General features: G+C 38.2%; 1 protein-coding gene across 2 annotated transcripts in view; it reads right to left on the bottom strand.

Moving 5' to 3' along the window:
• Positions 1 to 2,728: 2,728 nt before the first annotated feature.
• brip1 (BRCA1 interacting helicase 1) overlaps positions 2,729 to 22,251 on the bottom strand; it is a 93,664-nt gene continuing 74,141 nt past the window's right edge. The window contains exon 26 of one of the 2 annotated variants that reach the window (XM_044353297.1): positions 2,729 to 3,101. In XM_044353297.1, coding sequence (XP_044209232.1) covers positions 3,045 to 3,101 — 57 coding nt within the window. In that variant the 3' untranslated portion in view covers positions 2,729 to 3,044. The remainder of the gene's footprint in view (positions 3,102 to 22,251) is intronic. The other variant, XM_044353298.1, reaches the window with a different exon arrangement.

The raw sequence follows: 22,251 nt of genomic DNA, 5'->3' as shown, positions 1-22,251 counted from the left end.
ATTGTTGGTTTAATCTTTTCATGGCATCTGTTGCCAGTAAAAAAAAGAATATTGCCAACCTCTTCCTTTAAAACGTGTTCAACTGGGAAGAGTCGGGATTGATGCCCAAAGGTTTTCACGGATTTGAAGTCATGACAACCCAGATGCCTCGAGTCCCACTTATTTGCATGTGCCAAAATGAGATTTCTTACATCATGATCAATAGGGTTAAATTGCATTTTGTTAATAAAGATTGATCATATCAGAATATAGAGAAATTTACATTCTTGGCACATATAAACTAAGAATTGTATGTGCAGACATTAAATTTGCTAGCTATGTATGACAGTCTTTTCCCATGATGTACATACAAAAAATTAAATCAAATGAAAGGTATGACACACAGCCACCCATCATGAGAGTTAACAGTGTATAGTTCTTATCCAAATACTTTCTACAGGTCATGCTTCAGACTGAGCCATAGTACTGTGGTTGGTCGTCAAAGCTTGGCTCCAAACTCCAAACTCCAAACAATATTCTAGTGAAACGGGACAGTAAAGAACTCTCAGGCAGAACCAGATGGGAGCTTAAAGAACTGTTGTTAAGCCATGGTGAGTACCGGAAAAGAGAGCTGCACACAAATCCCACTCCCAAATGACTTACTTGGAAAAAATCCTTGCAAGACTGCAAATACAAAACAGCCTGAGTGGGCAAGGAAGCTGAAAGAAAAGGCTCTCAGTAGCATTACTTACAGTAGAGTTTGAACTTGCATTGACAAGGAAAGATTATTTGTAGGACAGGATGATGATCCCTTATGCATTTGTGCATTGTCCCTTATTTCATGTTGTTAAATTCAGTATAACATTTTTTTGAATATATTGACATTTTTGCACACCTGACAAATAAACATTTTCATGCCTCCAAATGTTTGCTATATTTAATCGAGGACCAACACTGCACAACTATCCAACCTCTGGCTGTTTTAGAACTCTTTAGCAGGTTCATTATTGTCACATCAAGTGTGAACTGTTCGAAAACCTCTCTAACAGTAAGAACAAGCAATGTTGTTTTTACAGCCCAGCATACCTAGGAAATATGTTCATATTAGACAATTCCGCATCTCAGGATTTATGTCCATTGCCAGTGTACAGTGCCAGTGAAGGAGGTAGTGTGCCCTTTAAGTAGCTTGCAGGAAACTGAGTGTTTTAGTTTCCTAACTGTACCTTAACCATAGTTTATTTGCTATAACCATATTTCTGTCAAATTAACCATACTGTAGTTGTCATTTGCACGTATTGAAGTAAACAAGAATAAAAAAAAAACAACAACAAAAAACATTGGCATTTAAAACAAAATAAATGCAGTATTGTCCAATATCATCATTCTTACTGTATGTAGGAGAGAACGTCACTGCATGCCAAGATTTAGCAGAGTTTCTCCCTCACAAGAAAACACAGTATTTACCTCATAGAACAATACTAAAGATTTTATACCCAGTAATACACCATGCAAAATACGAGAACACCACTTGAGTAACAATAAGTAAATGTTGAAAAGGAAATCAAAACTCAAGGTAAAGCCAATTTGTTGAAAGGAATGTAGTGCGAGCAGGATGAGTACATCAGCATACAGGGCACTGCTTTCTCTCACACAGAGCTCTCATTAGATCATGAGTTATGCTGATGGCTAGGTCCTGGTTCATGTCAGCACCTCTTTCTCTATCTCTTTCTCAGCTGTTGATGCATTTCACATGAAGGGAGGCTCTTCATAGAGAGCGACCGCTCAAATCAACAAATCATCAGCCAGCTATCTTGAAATGCTGAGCTTTTACTTGCCTGATAATAGCGATCAGACATTAATTTAGCCGTCAAGATACAGTTTCGGTCAGCAGTGTTACTCTAGCTTTGAGTGTTTTGGCAAATTTTAGTACCTTAAACACAAATCATGTTCAATCTTCATTTTTTCCGACCACTTTCAAATACATGCTGTTCAGTTTTAGATTTTTTTTAGATGTATGGTGATTACCTTTCCAGGTGGTCATCGGTTTCCATTCATTTCAATATGGCATAAAATTCAGAATGTACACTTTAAACTTTAAAATTGTGTAATCCGTCACCATGACCATCAAGTCTAAACAAATTCTTTTGCATTATGGTCTGCATTGTTTTTTATAATGCAGTGCAGAGTTTTAAAATGAATCTGTAATGAAACTGCATTATTAAACAATGACAATGTATACAGTATTTGGCAAAAATAAATGCAGACATATTGGTAACTGACAACTCAAGTTTCAAAGTGCACCATTAGATTTTCATATTGTACACAAATGAATGGAAATCAACGGGTGCATGGAATATTAGAGAAAATACATCTAAAAATGTAAAACACATAACCATGGTTTGCAAAATGATTCACTGTGTTAGTATGTGATATGCAGTAAATAGTGACCCAAGTCCAGTGTTTGGGACCCAGGACGATACAGAAGCACATTGTTTAAAGGTAGGGAAAGAGTGTGGTTTTTGTTAAATGATCATAAAGTAAACACATCCTGTGTCATGCTTCAAATGATAAAAAACTTATTAAACTATTAAAACTTATAAACCTATTTGGGCGGCATTACATCACTCTAAAAACGTATATTTGCTTTTGCAAATTAGTGGTATGTAAACATAATTTCTAGAAGACAGGGTTGGATATGGTGCTTTAAATTAATTATTCTGTATTAACTGAGTACTCAGAGTGCATTTTCATTGACATTACGTGCAATTTGTGATAATACAACAGTAATAATTCTGTATAGTGCACAAAATCATAAAGGAATGTTTAAGGGTTACAAAACATTTTACTTGGGTTGCCATTTTTTTGAACATTAGTGAGTACTGTACATTAAAAACACAGGACTCAGTACAAACATTTACAAACAGATCTTATCATTCTAAACATGGCTGTTGTATGTTTTTAAATTAAAAATGAATACAAAAAATTATTGCACCAAAAAATTACAATTTACATACATGCAGGGAAAAAAATGTACTGTTGTCAGTGAACCTCAGTGTCTTTGATGATCAGTTATTAATATGGAGGAGAGAGCAGAACTGGACTGCTGCTGGGGCCAGCCATATCTGTGAAAACACAAAACAAAGCTTTATAATATTCCCTAAAGAAAAATTAATTACTGATCTAGGAATTAAAACATGTCTATCTTTACCTTTATATTAAGTACTTATTGGTGGTCTTGAAATGTATAAATGTTCTACCCAAAACAACAACAAAAGTTTAAAGTAAGGCACTCGTGACATTTAAAGAAAAAGTTTACACCAAAGATCCCTGACTTAAGTTTAATGGTCAAAGTGTTTTTTTCCCAAATAGAGCTAGCTTTAATAGTGCATTAAAGGGCAAGGCAAGCATATTGAAATTTATGTTATCTAACTTTCCACATAAAACCCCAGTCAATCTCATTATAAAGAAGCCAAGTTTAAGCCCCTTATGCAGCACAAGTTAGCCGAGCTGGGTATGTATCTCCAGTCAGAGAACCTGGGCCTGCAGTCCATCTGGAAGTCATTGAAGGGAGATCTGGCCATTCCCCTCTCCCCTGCGTCGCACTGCCCTTCCCTACTGTCGTCCCATAATCCCATCTAACAGCCGCCTGGGCCTGGCTGGCCCATTCCGACACACTGATGGGCTTAACTTGGCCGTCTTGTAAAAAAAAAAAGGCCCGGTTTTTCGGCAAGCCACTCCAAAAAGACACTTTAAATATCTGAGGGGGATTTAATATCAAGTCCATTAGGCTTTTCTCGAGCCCTGTAAACAGTCAATTAGTGGATCATTCTGATTTGATCCACATGCAGAAAGATCTGCTATGGAAAGGACGAGGCGAGTCAGGGGGTTTTCTCATTTGGCTCTCCTCCAGATTACCATCCATGTGCCATAAGTACATGGTGACATTGCGGTTTAGTAGAAGTTAAGGATAATGAACATGACTAAGGTGTTTCAAGTTTTCTTTCTTTTACTCCTTCATAAAAATGATTAATTCTGTCCAGGAGGCCAAAAGAACACAATACTCACAGATAGATTACCAATAGTGGGCACTGCTCAGAAAAGTAGGAGGCTTGAGGATTGGGCCAAAAGGGCACGCTGTGGGTTCAAAGCTTTGGATAAGGGACATTAAATTGTGTTTTTGTCCCTTGATCAAACATACAGCTGGTTGGCAGCAGTATAAACCAAAGCTAAATCTGCTGTATAAAACAGGATTCCTGCATTTCAAAGTGGCTTTGGATAAAAGCATCTGTAAAAACTAATAATCATTACAATAAGTTCCTGGATTAGACATTTAGACAGGAAAAAGGCACAGATTATTTACTTTTTACATTGGACAAACTCAAATTCTTTAGAACTGACATACAATGTCAGCAGAGGCAGACAAATATACAAAGTGTTGTCATTGTGCCTTTGAAGAAACTTCAAATGTGAAACTAAACAAAACACAAAATCCAAATTACTCTCAAAATCCATACCACATTAAGGCACAAACCTACTGTACACTATTGTGGAAAAATACAGTGAAACATTGTGTATTGCAAAACAAAGAGTCATGGCTCTGCCTCCTCCGAGCTCATAAATTTGCAGGAGCTTTGAGACATAAATGCTCTCCAAAGTTCATAAAATGCTTGTGAAATCAAAAATGCGAGATTTCTCCTGACCATTTCTTGCATTTCTCTCTGTTTACATTTTAAGTTTTTTTTTTTTAAGCTGTCAAGATTATCCAAGCATGACTGAGTGTTAACCCCTGTCTGCCATTGTATTTTATGGTTGGGGGGATGTTTTTTGTAACAAAATTAAGTGGCTGTGTTAAGAAATCAACATGAAGCCACCTGAGGAAATTGCTGATTGACTACGTCAACCTCTATGCCAAAATTACTGTGTGGAAATGAATGAATTAACATAAATAACTTCAAAAACTCAGCAGTGGGGTGGGGATGGACTGACTGTCATTAACCTACTGTGTGAGGCCTGCCAGGACTTTCAACAGTGAGAACAAGCATGGGATTTGCATCGAAGCCCATTGACATTGTAAGGGTTAGAATGATAAAATGTTTACAACCAATCATATTAAAGCCCTGTGAAAGAGAGGACTGGGAGAATTCACTTGCTCTGCACATCATGTTTGACAAACTCTTCAGTGTGAATGCTTGAGCAACAATCCCTATACTACTATAAATTTAAGTTTTCTCTATCATACAGGTATCATACAAAAATGTCTCAAAAAAGGGTCAAATTACCCTTAAAAGTCTGATAGCTGAAGCAAAAAAAAAAAAAAAGAAAAAAAGAAAACCTTTGAGAAAAATAATGTTCATGTCTTATCCAACTATGGCTATGTTCACATTATATGCTGGTGGCCCAAATCCAATTTTTTTTGCCTCCAAGTAACTCAGTAACTCATCTGATTCTTTTCCACTCGTGTGAACAAATTAAATCAGATTTTTTTCATATCAGATCTGGCACTCATGCATATGTGGTCCTAGATCTGATTCATATCCAATCTCTGGCTTTGCAACTGCTGCCAGAACAGTCAGGCAGAGCTCACGTGTTTTTTTTAACGTCTCACTTCTCTGCACATATCGCCTGTTGTCATCATTCAGTGTCGGCACCTTGCAGCCCGGAAAAAGAAACATGGAGCAACAACAGCGACAGGGGTCAATGGAGAGACAAGGAAGTTTCAAATTTGTTGGACATTTATGGAGAAGCTTCTAATTAAGCTGAACTGGAAGGAACTTATCATAACTGAATGCTAGCACAGCCATTTCATCCATATTTATGATTTGACTGTCACATAAATGATGTTTTAATATGCATGCCACTCACATTTCAACCTGCACACACATGGCAGTTTAGGACCTGAACAATGTTCACACTGGAGCTGGATATATGTCACTTACAAACAGGAATGTAACCCAATAACACAAAAAGAACAAAAAATTGTAATTGAGCATTTAGGCCTGTAATGTAAAGGTAGCCTAAAGCTGCCTGTTGTCCTCAATATCAAAATCTTGCATGATATAAGGCAAAGAAAAAACCAACATGATAGATTTTAAAACTTTCCAGAATGTGCTTTTCAGATATTCTGTATATCTAGGTGTACTTTGCACATCTGTTTCATGCATTGTTTGCATTTGATCAGCAAACAGCTATTGTGTGTTTGTCCAGTCTACAGTATTCCTGTACTCTGAGGTCCTGTCAGGTATTAGTGTAGTTTGCATACTGCAACACTGTACTCCCTACTACCACTGAGTAATTGAATTCTGACTCAAGCCTCACTTAAACAGTCATAGTGAGTCATATGCAAAATTACTCAAAAGCTACTTTGTATTAAATGACAGACTCTTCCAAGTAGTTTCATTTTAAGAATCATAATAACAACACTGACACCATAATCAAAATGTGAGATAACAGCTGTACAAACCTGGTTTATCAAGGTGAATTGACTTTGAATGTATATAACCCACACAACGCATGACAGAAACTTGTGATAAATGTCATATTTCTTATATATGAAAAACATACAGATGACTTAAACAATATCCAGTAAACAATCCAACCTGAAGTTGTAGCAGAGATGGGACATTATTTTAAAGATGATACCCAGTGTTTCCTAGTGTTTTCTTAATGTAATATATTCTTTATGTATTTTGATATTTATCCTTGCACTTCTATAATACTGTCAGGCTCACGATGGACAGTTTTAAAAAAAAGGGGGGCAAAAAACGATGCAGCGGAACCAGAGATATCATCTTTTTTATTTCATGGCTTGTCAAAATCTGGTGCCTACATTACCCACAATGAGCACAACAGCTGACAGTTCAGTCAGAGATTTGGATGTTTTATACTAGTAGCAGCTAATGTAGCCTGGAGCTGCTAGCCTCCAGCAGAGATGACGAGTGGGCTCACTTCGTTCTAACGCCACATCCTCTAGATTTTTTTAATTTTCAAACTTGTAGTCTTCAGCCCCAACACTGACTCAAATGACATCACTTGAGGCAATTTATCAGATTTCACACAGCTCCCTCTGGAGAAACACTACTTTTTTCACATATACAGTAGTACTCCTGCAAAACCTGGAACACACTTTGATGTGCAAATCAGTTTCCTCTTTACTATAAATAACAAAGCACAGAGAATCGAAGAAAACTGCTAGTCAAGCTATGTAAAGGTTATACAAACACACCTTCCGACAACTCTGTTTTTTATTGTCTATTTAATGTGTAGAAATAGAAATGAAAAGGTGGCTTGAGAAGCAGATAACTGCTTCTTAATTCTTGACAACCACCAGCTCAGTGAACAACATTCTAGCTCACAGATTTATTAGAGTGATTGGTGGCTGCCTTTACAGCAAGGTTCACTAAATAATACAATTTGGAGTTGCTAGAAGGAAGGTGCTGGTTTTAGTTTAGAGTTGGGGACAATCAAATGAAATTTAAAAAAAACAAAAAAATCCCCAAATCTTTCCATAATAATTAACATCATAATTTTGCCACTGTGGAAATTATGCCCTGATTAAATATCTTTTTAACAAGGCTATTTTTCATTCTGACTATGGGTAACATATTAGCATAAAAATAATTATGTGCAAAAATACATATAGACAACATTGTCTGTCACACTGATGGTAATTATAGTATGTTCACTGCTTATGCTATAGATGTAACAGCACCTTTGACCCTGACCTAGTTGTGGATTAATCATGCAAGCTGCTTACCCATGCACTGGAAATGTGTTGTTTCAGCACTGGGGAAAGCAGCCCCAAAAGAGGTACACTTCAATACACCTTCAGTATGCCACACACTGACTTTTTATCTTGAAGTACAATAACTGACTTTGACTCCACTTATAAATGATTTCTCATTTATAACCTGATACATTTTACTTCTGCAATACTTGGAATTAAATTATGCCAGCTAATTCTCTCTTTCATGAGTATACTGAAAATAAGCCACTGACAAGTGGTACTATACCTGCATTCATCAATACTTTAAAGGGCTATGTCTGCAGCTTTGTTTGGTATCTGCACACTGTTCCACTGCTCTGCTGAAGTAGTGTATTTCACTTTAATGTTTCTCCAGCCCTCTAGGATAGGTGGACAGCATTAAAGCCAGCTGCTGGGTCACTCATGGTTTCAATGGCATTAATATTTATCAGCGTAACCTGTACCTATTCTTATCACTTACATAACTTCCCAGAGTTCGACACTGAAAATTGAACTATTAAGTAAAACAGCGTTTTGCCTCCTGACCCCTGTATCTGGCTGTGTTTTGCCTTTGGCTGGCTCTGAGGAAACACTGGTAATGCATCCCGTTATTTACGGTTTGGCATCTTACAGCCTATTACTTTTACACTGCAATCAACAAGTTTTGGAAGTGAAAGAGTAATAAAATGGTAAATGTCAAACAACAATAATAATTTCCCCCTGTAGCATAGTGTAATAATAAGGGTAGAACAAATCTAAAAAACATTTAAGTTAAGACTGAGTGATTTTGTCTAGCCTTATAACTGACTATGCGATTTACAGTCATCTATGTTCCACAGTAGATGCGAACTGTAATTTCTTCTTCTTGGCCACTAACGTTTATTTGTTGCTATCTGCATCATGTGGCTTGTAAAGTTAAGCTCTACTATTAACAATACATACAGTCGGCTTTGAGTTCGAAAAAAGGTGAAGCATGGGAGCTAACATGCTGCATGCTAATGATAGAAAACTTCCATTGTGAATAGGGCAGATAATTAGCCATGAGCTAAATTTTCTCGATAACATGCCCGACCCGCCATCGACTAAGCAAGCCCAGAGACGCACCCTTTGGATCCCTAATTATTTCCTTTAACCCACTGAGCCCTCTTTCACCTCTTGCTGGAGCCTATTTGATGTCTGGCTGTCTAGAAAGATTCATCGTGGCTTAGTGGGTCCATTCAAAGTACATGCCCCTATTTAACAAACTCAACAGGGTAAAAAAAACTTCCTCAGACTTACACATGAGTTCTGAAAGGTATTATAATTGCTTTTTAAGATCTTGTGTTGATGTTTACCCAGATGTAGATTGATATCTAACTTGCCATGCTGTGTTTTTTTTCAATACAGTGAACTGACTTAGTACCAGCTGATGAACAGAGAAAAGGACAAAGTGTGACAGAGACTCCTACTGTTGTCTTTGAAAGTGGTATGACGTCAGTGCACACACAATCTACAAATAAGCCGAGGAGACTGTGGGATTGCAAGGTAGTGGTATGCAATGAGACAATGAGGCTTGAGAGCAGGAGGATCTCCTCTTGGAGTACCTATACCCTCTACTGGCTGAAATGTGTTATACCAGATAGGGTTGAATTTTTACCCTCTAAAATATCTAAGGTGGATCATCTTTCGTTTGTTTTAGGATGACAAAATGTCACAATATAGGATGTCAAAATGTCACAATATATTTCTAAGCATTAGCGAAGCAATAGGTTTAATAAACTACTTTTAAAAGAATAATTAATTTGTTATGGAATGAGGTAATGTGTTAAAATTACACTGAACAAGACTTGCAGTAGTGTATGGGCCACTGTCACATATGCACTGCAGTAAAATACACTGCTAAATGCATTGATGTGATATTGGACATAGTCTCCCTAAGTTATTTAAAAAAAGAGTAGCAGCATCAATCCTTGCAGACCTTGTCCCATTGACTGTTCAAGGGACAGTTTACTCAAAAAACTAAACAAAACAAAATCTCACTCAGCTCTTATGGGATCCATCCATGCAAGTATTTTTTTGGTTTTATTTGCTGAGACATATCTGTCTCTGACATTTCCTTTACTTCACTTCTCTTATCTGTGGAAATCTAAATCCTTAAGTCTTATGTGGGATGTTAAAAAAAAGTATTCTCTTTATAAGAAGATAGTTTTCTTAATGAGATTTTATTGCTTTATTTAACAGTACCTAATTGTAGCTTTGTTCATTAATGTTATGTTAATATTAATACTATTTAGAATAGTATACAGTACTATTTAGTCATCATGACGCTAATGAAAAGAGGCATGACTTCATTGTCATACTCTTATCTGTATTGTGAAAAAAGACAGACAGCTTTGCCAGAAAGAACACCTTAAGAAGAGTCAATCTGGCAACAATCCAGCATAGCCATGTAAAGGTGGGATTCACAGGGCAGAGAGGTCACATTTATCCCACTAAGATGTTTGTCCTCCATTAAGTCTGTAATCACAATGCACTGAGCCGACTCCTCAGAGCTTCATCTTTAGCTGCCAGCCTGGTCCGGATCAAGTATTTAGTTTGATAAGTACGGTTTACTGAGGATCACATGCTGTTAACGGGCAGGTTAGCCAAAGGAGGAACAATCCTCCTGATGGTGATTAAGTACCTAAAGAAAGGCTGGGTGAGAGGCATACATTTGTCATTTTGCACGCTCTATGCAGGTAGAGCTCATGAGTGGATCGAACAAAACAGGACCATGACTGGTCTGACCTATTTCCTCTGCTCTCTCACAGTGCGCATCAATAAGGATGTAACATACAGTATAGTCAAATAAAACCCAAACACATGCCGAGTCTGAATTTAAGTCTTCTGTTTCCTTTTAATTTTCTTCTGATACCATTTGCAGTCCGTAGCTGTGGCCAGATCAGTCGAAGGAAAAAAATAGAACAGACAGGAAGTCTGTGAGCGGGCCAGGACACATTCTGATGAAATAACTGACAAAGAGGTCTACTGAAATGACAATAACTTAAAATAATGTCATGTTCAGTGCTAAAGTTCCATCTCTCTGTAACAAGAGGGTGTCCATTTTGAATTATGACAGGCAAAAGTGCCAGTGAGCATGGTATTTCAAGTCCACACCACATGAACGCACACACATTTAAATATTTAACTTGAGCATCAGAGACTATTATGATAAACTGGATTTATGGCTACAGCAAAGGCTCTCACTTGTTCCTCCACTCTGCATGCACATTTCAGGCATTTTATTTCTTCAAACAACTTGAAAAGTTAAAGCCACGAGGGAAAACTCTACAACTCCAAAGCCAGTGTCAGTGCTACTGTATGGTTAATAAGTATATTAGTTATCATTAAATGACACAAAATATAAACATCAGTGTTGGGAAAGAAATAAGCCTCACAATACAGTTAATACAAGATTTGATTTATATTTTAAGTAACAGTATTTTGTTGATAACCCACCTGGGGAAATATGCACTGTGAGCACTGTGAAATTCTGAATTTTATTGTATGAGGTGACATTTAGTGAAATGCAAATTACTAATTGGCTCTGAATATTCACACAACTTATGAAGTCATCCAAGTCTGCAGCATCCACTTTAGCTTCTCTACGAAGATTTTCTAAATGTTAGAAAAGAAGAAATAGCTTGTATTGATTCATAAAAATTACAAATGTGCAATGAAAACGGGAAATCGCCCCATACTGCTGTTGCTGTTTGCATTTTATATGTGGAGAAAAGCCAATTCATCTTCTTTGTGATAATATTGTTCATTATAAAGTAGGTCAATTCGAAAGGAGGCGGTGCAGAGAAACTAAAGATTAGCTTGGTCTTTCAAAAGGACCTCAAACATTGTTGCGTTGAAACTCTGACACCAAAAGAGAGGGTTGCAGAACCCTACAATCTCCAGTCAGATGAAAGACTACATCAATTACACAAGATACAGAGGTGCCAACATCTTCAGCTAAACTGTGTAAATTAAGCTTGTAATTGGTATTTGCTTGCCCAAAGCAGTCTGAGGGCTTATTTATACCACATGTTGCATAAATCTCTTAAAAAATACATAGGACCACTTAGGTCTTTAGCACATGCAAGTGAGGTGTAAAAAATAGGCCTGGACCTTGCAATGTAATCTCAGTAAATCTGGACACCAGGTGTCCTTACAGCAGGTGTTGGATTACCAGCTGGCCTTTCCAGGACACAACCTTGTGTCCTGCGAAGTGAGCGTAAGGTAAGAGGACTAAGGACAGGTAAGAGAGGTAAACTTGGGGATTTAGGTCCTCAGCTCTGCCTCCAAAGACTCTTAGCAGGTGATTTGTGGCTCATCCCCTCCGGGCTTAGGCTGTGACGATCTGACAAAGCTAAACTCTCAAATCAGGTGTCTACTTAACGCAGTGCAGCCAGGTTGATCGGGGAGATGGCTGAAGAACAGGTCGCACATCCTTTTAGCGTAGCTGTTTGAAAGGGTATTTAAAGGGTGATCCCATTATGTTGGATTGAAAGCTGCGTAATGTGTTCCAAAACAGGTCCAGGAAGGATTCTGACAGCAGCTACTGGCGAAGAACACTCAAAAAACACAAGATGCACAAAGATACAGCAAGCTTGTTTTCTTCATGTAGGGTGCAGCTGTATTGGTCTGAGAGAATGATTACCAGATGTCTCTCAAGTCTAGTGCCAAGTATAAGACTCACACTACAAGACATTTTTTGACTGTTGATATTGTTGGGGAGCAAAAGGTACACAACCAATAACAGAAAAAGTGTACTGGTCACATTATTTTTACCAGTTGAAGAGATCTGCATCTGAAGTGAATAATTGTCATAATTCAACAAAACATTCCAACTTTGTAGTAATGAAGCATGACAAGGGACAGAGGAATGCTGTTCTGTAGTTTTGGATAGTCGGCTGCCTCCCTCCTTGCCTGAACTAGTTTACTGTTCAGCTCTGCTATCATCATATTATGCTGTCTTAGACACAAGGAGTCACTATGCTTCAAACAAACTAGGTCGTACAACTTGTTGTCCAACCACATCTAAAGGCAAAAGTGTCCATACCTGTTTGACATGAAAACACTCGATGGTGATCACTGTGATGAATTTCACAAATGGGGATAAGGGCGCACACTTTTGGGCAGTTTCTCATCAAAGGCATACATAGTTCTGCACTCAGTTGTACACACAAAAAAAAATACAGACGCCTTCATCTCTGAGGTACTCCAACTACAAGTACATCTTGTTTTTGGATATGGACAAAGCAAGTTTGAAAACTGTTGTAGCCTCTGGGACAGCTCACATTGGGGTCAAGATGTTTCTCAGAACCACTCAAACTAGAAAATCAGTCATGTTGGGACAGATTCCAAGCTGATTCAAGGCTTTTTGTTTCTATTGTCTGGGACAAGCAAATCCTGGCACAAGTCTTGTAGTCCGCACTGAGCTTTAAATGTTACTGACGCTAAACAAAACGGTGAGCATCTCTATGCTAGCAATTCTATCCTGCAGATTAACAGGATTATTTGTGTGTTGCACGATTGCCAGAAAAGTTATGAAGACAGATACAGATACAGGAAAAGCATCCAGTTTCAGTGTGTCTCCAGAGTAACAGAGCCTTTTTAGAGCATGACTAGTCTCACTTGTGTGAAGCATCCGTCTGTCCTTTATCATCTCAAGTGTTTGTTTAGAGTCTTGTCATGTAGCCCTTGGCTTCTATCATGAGGCAGTGAAGGCAAAACAAGCTGAGTGATTATCATCACCAGGGCCAGGAAGGGTGGGCAACGGCAGTGGAACTTATCATGTCCATCTCGCAGTCCCTTTTCGTTATGACCTAAACTCATTTGCACCTCTTCTCCTGCTGGCCCCAGAGCCTCATGTCTGATGTGAGAGGATGACACCTCCCCTTCCGATGCCTTCTTCCTACAGGCTCCACTCCTCGTCAAATGAACGCTAAACAAGCACAATTACAGTTAATGGGCTGGATAGGATCTCTGTCCTCTTTCTGTCTTTGAAAAACATCCGTTCGCCCAGCAAACACACTGCTTCTCTTGAGGTTTCTCCATTTTAGAGGCAAGGATGTATCAGATTTTAACTGCTTTAACTTTTAGCTTTTTCCTGACACCACATGTCTCAATCATTCAAAACAAGGAATGTTAGGAGTGTAGGAACTGCTATCTCTGATGGCTTAGATAGCACAAGCATGGAGCCAAGGTTGTGCTATCACTGGCACTTATCTCACACAGACACACACAGCCCAAACAATGACTAGCAAAATGTCTGATAGCACAAACAACATCCTGATGTAATTACGCAATCAGGAAATTAACAAGACAGTGTGTCTGCTTCAGCAGGAGCATGTATTCTACAGTGTATGTAAGAGGGAGAAGACAGAGAGGATGGGCGGGAAAGGGAGGGGTTTAACACCACTTTGAGTGCAGGTTCCTTGAGGTGCATCCACACAGATAACTGTCTGTATGGGCTGGGAGAAAAACAGATATGTTACATACTGACTGTAAGAACTGCAAAGTTGACATGGAAGCTCCTCACAAAGCTTGGCTCAAAGGAAGTGCAAACATCACTTCAATAAACATTCTAATCTCATGTATAATTTTTGTTGTTACCACAGGGGCCTATCCACCTTACTGTATGTTTCCCATCAACAAGGAAGCACTCCACTACAATGTTTCGTCTTTTCACATTCAGTCTTTGCCGAAAATGAAAATGTGTCTTGCTCTGTTGACTTCTTCTGTTTGTGCTTGCATTTTACCAAATATTTGAGTCCACTGTGAGATTCAGTGTGGAGATTCATTTGGTTTTAATTCAGTTACACTATTACACAGGTAATCTAAGCAAGGATCTAGATGTCTTTAAAGCCACTGGGAAAGCAACCAACTGTGGAGCTGACTAACTCACTTTCTCAGTGTGGTTGTCAGTGTTTGCAAAGGTAAACAAACAGATCAACCACCCCATCCATGCAATACACATTCATAAAAGATCATTGCTGGGCAAGTAGCAACTGAGCACAGATTTTTATCCCATATCTGCATATCCTCTATTCTAACTCCTTACCTGTGTTATCTGGCCATTAGACCTAGTCATAAATTAAGGCGCATGTTCCCAAATTTGAGATCTTCATATTAGTCTAATTGGTCACAACCAAAACTGTTGACTTGTGTTTACTACAGCTGATAAATGGACTAGAGGTTAAAAGATAACAGCATAAACCTACAAAAAAGAACATAGCTGACAATGACAGTCTGTCCAACAATTTAATCCAGAGTTAGATATCCTGCTAACTACTTGTCACATTACTGTGCAATCTGGTACAGATACATATTGTCCCAGGAGGATGACTCCTAACAATTTTGGTGACTCCCTGACCTTTCCTTTAGCCTCATAACTGGGCCAAAATTTTCACTTGTACACAAGAATTTTTCCTACTGAGAAAACTGAATTTTACTGAGCATGTTCAAAGTCTGTTTACAGGTCTTGGAGAGTACTACTGCATAGTGTACATGGAAAAAAGTTGTATAAAGCATTTTGTGACTCTAGAAGGAACTGTGTGAAATCTGATAAATTGCCTCAAATGATGTCACTTGAGTCAGTTGGGGCTGAAGACTACAAGTTTGAAAATTTGGCTTGTGGCGTTAGAAAGATGAAGATGCTAGTAGTTCAAGGCTACATCACCCACTACTAGCCAAACACACCCCTGCATTGCGGGTAATGTAGGTTTAAGCTTTTGACAAGGAATAAAAAAGACAATATCTCTTGTTCTGCTGCATTGATTTTGATCCTTATTGAAAAACACAACCTTTAGTCCATTTTTGTCTCACCATCATGAAAAACTCTATAATACAAATAATTTCCATTGTGTTGCCTCCTATACTACTTATGCTACTGCACAAAGGAAGTCCCTTTATCCATTTAATGAACCTCATGATTCTAGTTCTGCATAATCTGTAATTGATTGCTGATTTATGTTCTACTGTAATTTTTTGACCCATGTCACATATACATGCTAGAGCGGAGATAGCACTAGAGGCTGCAATGCATCAGCAGTGCATTTCAGATTATTTATGACAGTACATTATCAAACTCCACTGTGATCAAGCAGTTGAATTAGTGTCTTGTTTAAGTATTCATTAACCTTGATTACATTTATATGAAGTAAGTACTGACTGGGTGGAGGAAATGTATTAAGACCATTTCTCAAAGTCAATGAATACAAAGGCCTGACTGTAAATTAATGAGTTCTCTCAGATTGCCTCTCCTTCAAAAGCTTATTTTTCCATTAGCACTCAGTGCTGCTGAAAGGCCAAAACTGGAAAGGGCTTTAGCTGAGAGACAGCTGTCAAGCAGGCTAAGAGAGCAAACATTACACTTTTATCCATACCTATGAGCAAACATACACACATAGACAGGCAAGCAAACACATGTGTGTGCAAACACAATTTAAAAGGTGAGAGGTAGAGCTCTCCCTGACACTCACAGGCTCTGCAGCCTGAGAATTTTTAAAAGGTTTAAGCTCCACTCCCTTGTTTGCTCTGCAGCTTATTCTTGTCACTTCTGCATGTGTTTGTCTCACTGCTGTTTGTGTCAAAGCGTGTGCTTACCAGGTGAGAGTGTGTGGGGATGTTTTTGTTCAGATGACAAGAGTGTTTGTTTTGGGGAATCACTCTGTTTGTTCTGCATGCTTTAGGAGTTGACACCCTTAGTGACATTTCTTATCAATGTTTCAATCAGTTAACAATCACAAGCAGTAAATTCACCAAAACAGAAATGTGTTTTGCTGAGAAACCCTGCATATAAAAAATGAGCATGTTTGTTTTCAATTCATATATAAAAAAGGTTTTCTTATGGAACCTGACTACAGACCTGCAACACATCAGTAGTAAGAAAAAAAGAGAACTAGAGAACTCAGTATGCTTTAAACAAACTAGGTAATACGGAGCGTCCGTGTCTAAAGGCAAAAGTGTTTATAGCTGTTCCAAATGACCACGCTTTGATGACTTCTGTCATCATAGTGAGGGCTGGAATGCGACAAATCATACAAATGGGGATAAAGGGGAAACTTTGGGACAATCTTTCCTCAATGGTATTCATGGTGTTGCACTTGAACTTGACAGAGAAGTTCAAATCATGCCTTTTATACTTCTGCACACCTGGACAAATCACTGCATAAATTGTTGGATTGTTACAGAAATTGTCAGCTGCAGCCCCCCTGATTCCACCATCAGAAAGGGTGTTTCAAAGACTGTTAAATGATCCCAAAAGCAGCTGAATTAGTCCAGATACAGTGAACTGTAGCAAAAGTCCAAGTCAGAGACAGAATAAGATTATATTCACAGTCTCACACAGTTTAACAGTATATGTAATTTATTCTCTCTTTGACTTTGACAGTTGCAAGAGTCCATTACATATACTTTTAAACTGTGACTATAAATCATCAGTGATCCCTTTTGTCAATTGAGCAAACAGGCATGAGGGCCAGATACTGAAAATCAAAGCCAAGCAATCACAATTTATGAGTCTTAGAGAGGAGCTCTGCTGATGTCATCTCTGTTGGCATTTTTCAAAATAAACTCCCCATGGCTTCTCCCTCCTCGTCCTGTGGCACCATGAGCAAAACACACCAGTCTTGCTACAATCTATCTCCACATGTTTATGTGGCAGGCCATAGCAGTGCCATAGTAGTAAATGGTTTTAGAACAACCCCAGCCTGGGCTCTCTTCTATAGATCAGCTGCACACAGAGCAGCAGACCAATCTTTTTCTGCTAACTGGTGTTGTTAATGTTTCATCCCCAGGGAGACCAGTGTTGGTTTAGGCTCAGAAATGCTCCACTTGTGTAATTATAAATGGTGTCTCCATCCTGTGAACCTTGGCCATCTTATTAACTTGTTTCAACTTTCTTTCATGCACTTCATTTCAGTAACAGTAAATCTGTTTGGACAGATTGGCAAAACAAAAGTGACAAGATGAACTGAAAGATGGCGGTGCCTTGTTGTCTGTGGGTAAGCCATTCACCTCAGAGAGCTTTGTTGGGATGGCAAATGAGCAGAATTAGCTTAAGAAACAGATGTCTCTTTATTGCTGCTGACACAACAGACATCAAGATAAAACCCAGCAGCACAAGCCCAATGGTGAGCCCTCAGTGGCTAGCAAACTATTTAAAGCTCAATCACGAGTGTCTTCAGGGAAAGTAGAGAAACAGTGCCCCACTCTGTCCACAATGAGTAATACACATGAAATGACTTAATTCTCTGCTGGGCAGTGTGTCAAGGGCAATAAGGCTTAAAGACTCAAGCAGGAGGTGGGCAAAGGCAAAGACAGCATGTCTGCAACACCTTCGTGTCACAGAAAAAGGATTATTAGGTTGCCCCATGATCAGTATACACAGATGCACGCACACAAAAATACAGGCTGCCCTATTAATTGGAGACATAGCTATTATAAGCACAACAGGGGTGCGAGGGGCTTTGTCCCCCCAAAAGTGGGTCATGATTGAAAACCACAAGAGGAGAGAATAAAGGAAACTGCATACAAATGGGTTGTGGGGGTGGGTCCTCATGTTCTACTAAACTGTCACCTGCCCACCCTCTTCACACATGGCTGTGTTTGGCTGAAATTTCACACAGCTGGGATGAGACTACCTTAAACCTCCCTTTGTGTCTCTGTCAATAATCATGTTTGCACTCTCATGATCCTATGGCTTTAGCTCTGGTAAGTTATTTGCTGCTTCACCTCTACCACCTACATGACTGACTGATGTATGGCTTTTCTGGTACACAGGGATCAACATAGCAGTTACTGACATGTTTTCTATTCTTTGCTGCCTTTCATCTCTTCATTCTTCCTCCAGTTTTACAGCATTTGAACAAACAACGTATATAAAAAAGCACAACACAAAAGTAGTATAAGCAAAAATAAAGAAGAAATGCTTGGAAGTTCATGTTAGGATACATAGTGACAATATAAGCACTTCCATATAAGTATCAAATGAAAAACCGCTAGGCCCTTATTAAGACCTATATTTTCATTGCACATGAAAAATAATAAACTGAATAAAGCTTTTCAGTCATTTAGTTTGTTCACCACTTTAGTCAGGTGGGGATTAAAGAACCATGCAGTCTACAGACAGCCAAACTTCCACCATATATCTGGGCTAGCTCGGGCTAGCCTGTGCTACATAGTGTATTGTTGCAGTTTGAGTGTCTTTCTGAAAAACTGAAAAATGATACAGATTTAACAAAAACTAACAATGCTGACAATTTGATTTGACAAGCTAAGAATTACTGGCTAGCTGACGTTAGATTAGATAATATTAAATTGTTAGTAATGGAGATAAGGGGAAATTGACCCGAACTTCATGGAGAGTTTCTGGTTTTAACAGAGATGACTCTTTCAGGGGCTCCACGCTGAACATTTGGCAAAGGACTATCTCATTCTAGGAAAGAAATGGTGGGCAGATAACTATCCTCAAAATAATTTGACTTTATTCATTCAGTACCATGCATCTCCATCAGGGTGAGTAACACTGTCTTCCTAAAATTTTGACAAATAATAAGAAAAAAATATTTTCCCAGTAAAACGGAAGGATTATTGACTAACTGCGATGAATGTAATCAGTTGAAAAATAAAGCATGAGAACAGTTCACTGCTCTCTGGGTAAAACAAATAAAACAAAAATGACAGGATATCAAGAGCAATAAGGTTTGTAGAGTCAAATAGAGGGTGGGTCATTTCTGATATTACCACTAAGAGTCGCCAAAGTCAGACATTTTCAAATCCTAGCGACAGGGGCTTTATCAAGGTTTTTAGATGAGCTAGTGAGTATTTTGAATAAGTTTAAAATAGAGGGTAGCTGTACATGTTGTCTTATTCTGTCTAACAGAACAGACACATGTCAATTTAATCAATACAGTTACCCACACTAGCATACCACAACTTCTACATGAAGCATATTTTTGGCTTCAAACATATTTTCTTTTGAGTCACAAGAACAACTACATTCATTGCATCCAGCCACAGAACATATCCAGTGCAGACACCGACAAAGGACTACAGCTGCTGCTAAAATGCTGCTGACACACTGCTTTTGCTACGTAGCCATTGAAGACAAGGTCTAAGCTCATTTTGGTTATGTGGGACAGCTTCATGATCCAGAAATGGCAAGTGTTATTATGGCATTTTCAAGGTAGATGCGTTACATTAATTTCCACGATAACTTCATGAACAATGGGGATTGTCCTGACCAGAAAAAAACAGCTGTGGAGAATGGTTAAGACAGATTAAGACTGCCTATGTTTACCTCTCAAGTGACAAAGCGACCTCTTGTGGTCATACAAATCATGACTGTCCTTTTTGAAAGAAATCAAAAGCATTGGTTATTTGTTGAAACATCATATGTTAATGTTCAAGAGCAAAAGCAGAAGAGATGGTGCAAAAGGTTTTAGGGACATGTCCTACCTTCAGCATTTTCAAAAGACATTACTGACTTAGTCTCATTTAACAAGAAACACTAATCTTTAACCTTTACCATAACCACAATTTTTCCCTTACCTTGACTGAAATCACCAATTTTCCACAACCTTAGCCAAGTAGTTTTATCTACTTGAAGTCAATCATAACCTAACCAAATAGGTGGCAGATCAGAAAACGAATCATGAGTCAAATGAATTATGTTAGAAACAATCATCTTGGTGGTTTTTTAAAGCACAGACAAAAGATTTTGTCATTTTGATATAAGACATTTTTAGAGTAATGGCTACTATTATCCTGGGCAGAACTTAAAGGGGACATATTATGCACATTTACAGGTTTATATTTTTAATCTGAGGCTCTACTGGAATATCTTTGCATTATTTACAGTTGAAAAAACTCCTTAAAGTAACTACATTGTAACTAACTACATTATGAGCAACTACATTATAAAAAAAACAAAAAACAATGCAAGGTTTGGTGGCGTTGCTACAGGTACCTGGGCATCCACAGTTTGAATAATACATCTATCAGATGCCCAAACACTGCATTGTGATTTACATTTACAGCATTTATACAGTAGGGTTTTGCCATCTATGTTATGAGGAATGGAATGTGCACACATATATGGTTTAACCATTTTGAAATAATACTGAGTCTGAGTTTGAGTTAATGTCTGATTTTAGAGGCTTAGGTCCTGAGGACCGTTAAATCGATCGAATGAAGGTTACATGACACATCATGTAATCCATGACCCTACGCTCATGGTCAAGGGGGCAGCAAAGGCTCAAGTGATGGGTTAGGAGGATCACACCTCCATATTACTTCACTACTACTTGCCAGTATCAATTAGTTGTCATCACCAATGAATGATTAAGGAGTAGAAGCAGCTCAAGGAAACACTAATTATGTAATCTTAGCACAGAGATTACTAATTACAACTGACCTTTGGTTAGGCGTCTGTGAACTGTGTCTGAGAAAATATCTCTCATCTACTCTGATGTCAACTATACTACTCCCACTTAAGACAGGTGCAAGATGATACATTGTCAAAGACAGTCTATTAGAACTCTAATTGAAATCCTTAGTGAGTTTCACTCAAAAACAGGAGTTCATAGGCCAAACATGTAAATTAGCTTCTTTTGACAAACTGTTTTAGACTTTACACCTTCGCTTCACAATGTTTTGTAAATTCAGCCGCAGGGATTAGCCAAATAAATAACGCACACCACATTGGGAGTGAGACTGAAAGTAACTACATTGTAACTAACTACATTATGAGTAACTACATTATGAAGTTTGAATAATACATCTATCAGATGCCCAAACACTGCATTGTGATTTACATTTACAGCATTTATACAGTAGGATTTTGCCATCTATGTTATGAGGAATGGAATGTGCACACATATATGGTTTAACCATTTTGAAATAATACTGAGTTTGAGTTTGAGTTAATGTCTGATTTTAGAGGCTTATCAGAATCAGGCTGAATTCTACAACTCTGGAAAGTTATGGTGGCAATCATTTTCTCTTTGGTTTGATGAGGTAAACAATAGCATTATGCTGTTCATAAATTCTTACTGGAATCAGCATTTGCAGTATTTAATGAGCTAGCACTGCACTGTATGTGCACTGCATTGCAGCACAAGTAGAGTGCGGTTCAGCTTTTTTTTGCCAGATGAGTTCAACAATTCTTCAGACCAAAATGGGTCAGATATACATATTATAAATATTCTATAGCTCATGTCATTGTCAAGTCATTGAATCACCTTATAAAGAATGGATACACAAGATTAGTCTTTCAATGCTTTACAATCTATTCAAAAACAAAGATAAGACACACTGAACTTTATTTCAGTCTAAATGGAAATTGTTTCACCCAAATTATAGTCAGGAAAACAGGGCAGAGTTGGAGCAGTGTCATTTCTCACAGGAAGAACCTGTGTCCTTTCAGAAAAGTAGTAGCACAAACACAAGCACACACACAAATGCAAACTTGCTAAGCTGTGCTTTGATTGCACCGCACAAAAGGAAAGGCTGCTAGT

Source organism: Thunnus albacares, chromosome 6, assembly GCF_914725855.1.
Source record: "Thunnus albacares chromosome 6, fThuAlb1.1, whole genome shotgun sequence".
In the NCBI taxonomy this organism is placed as follows: domain Eukaryota; kingdom Metazoa; phylum Chordata; class Actinopteri; order Scombriformes; family Scombridae; genus Thunnus; species Thunnus albacares.
Note: the sequence above shows the minus strand (reverse complement) of the source record. Positions and strands in the feature narration are given on the sequence as shown.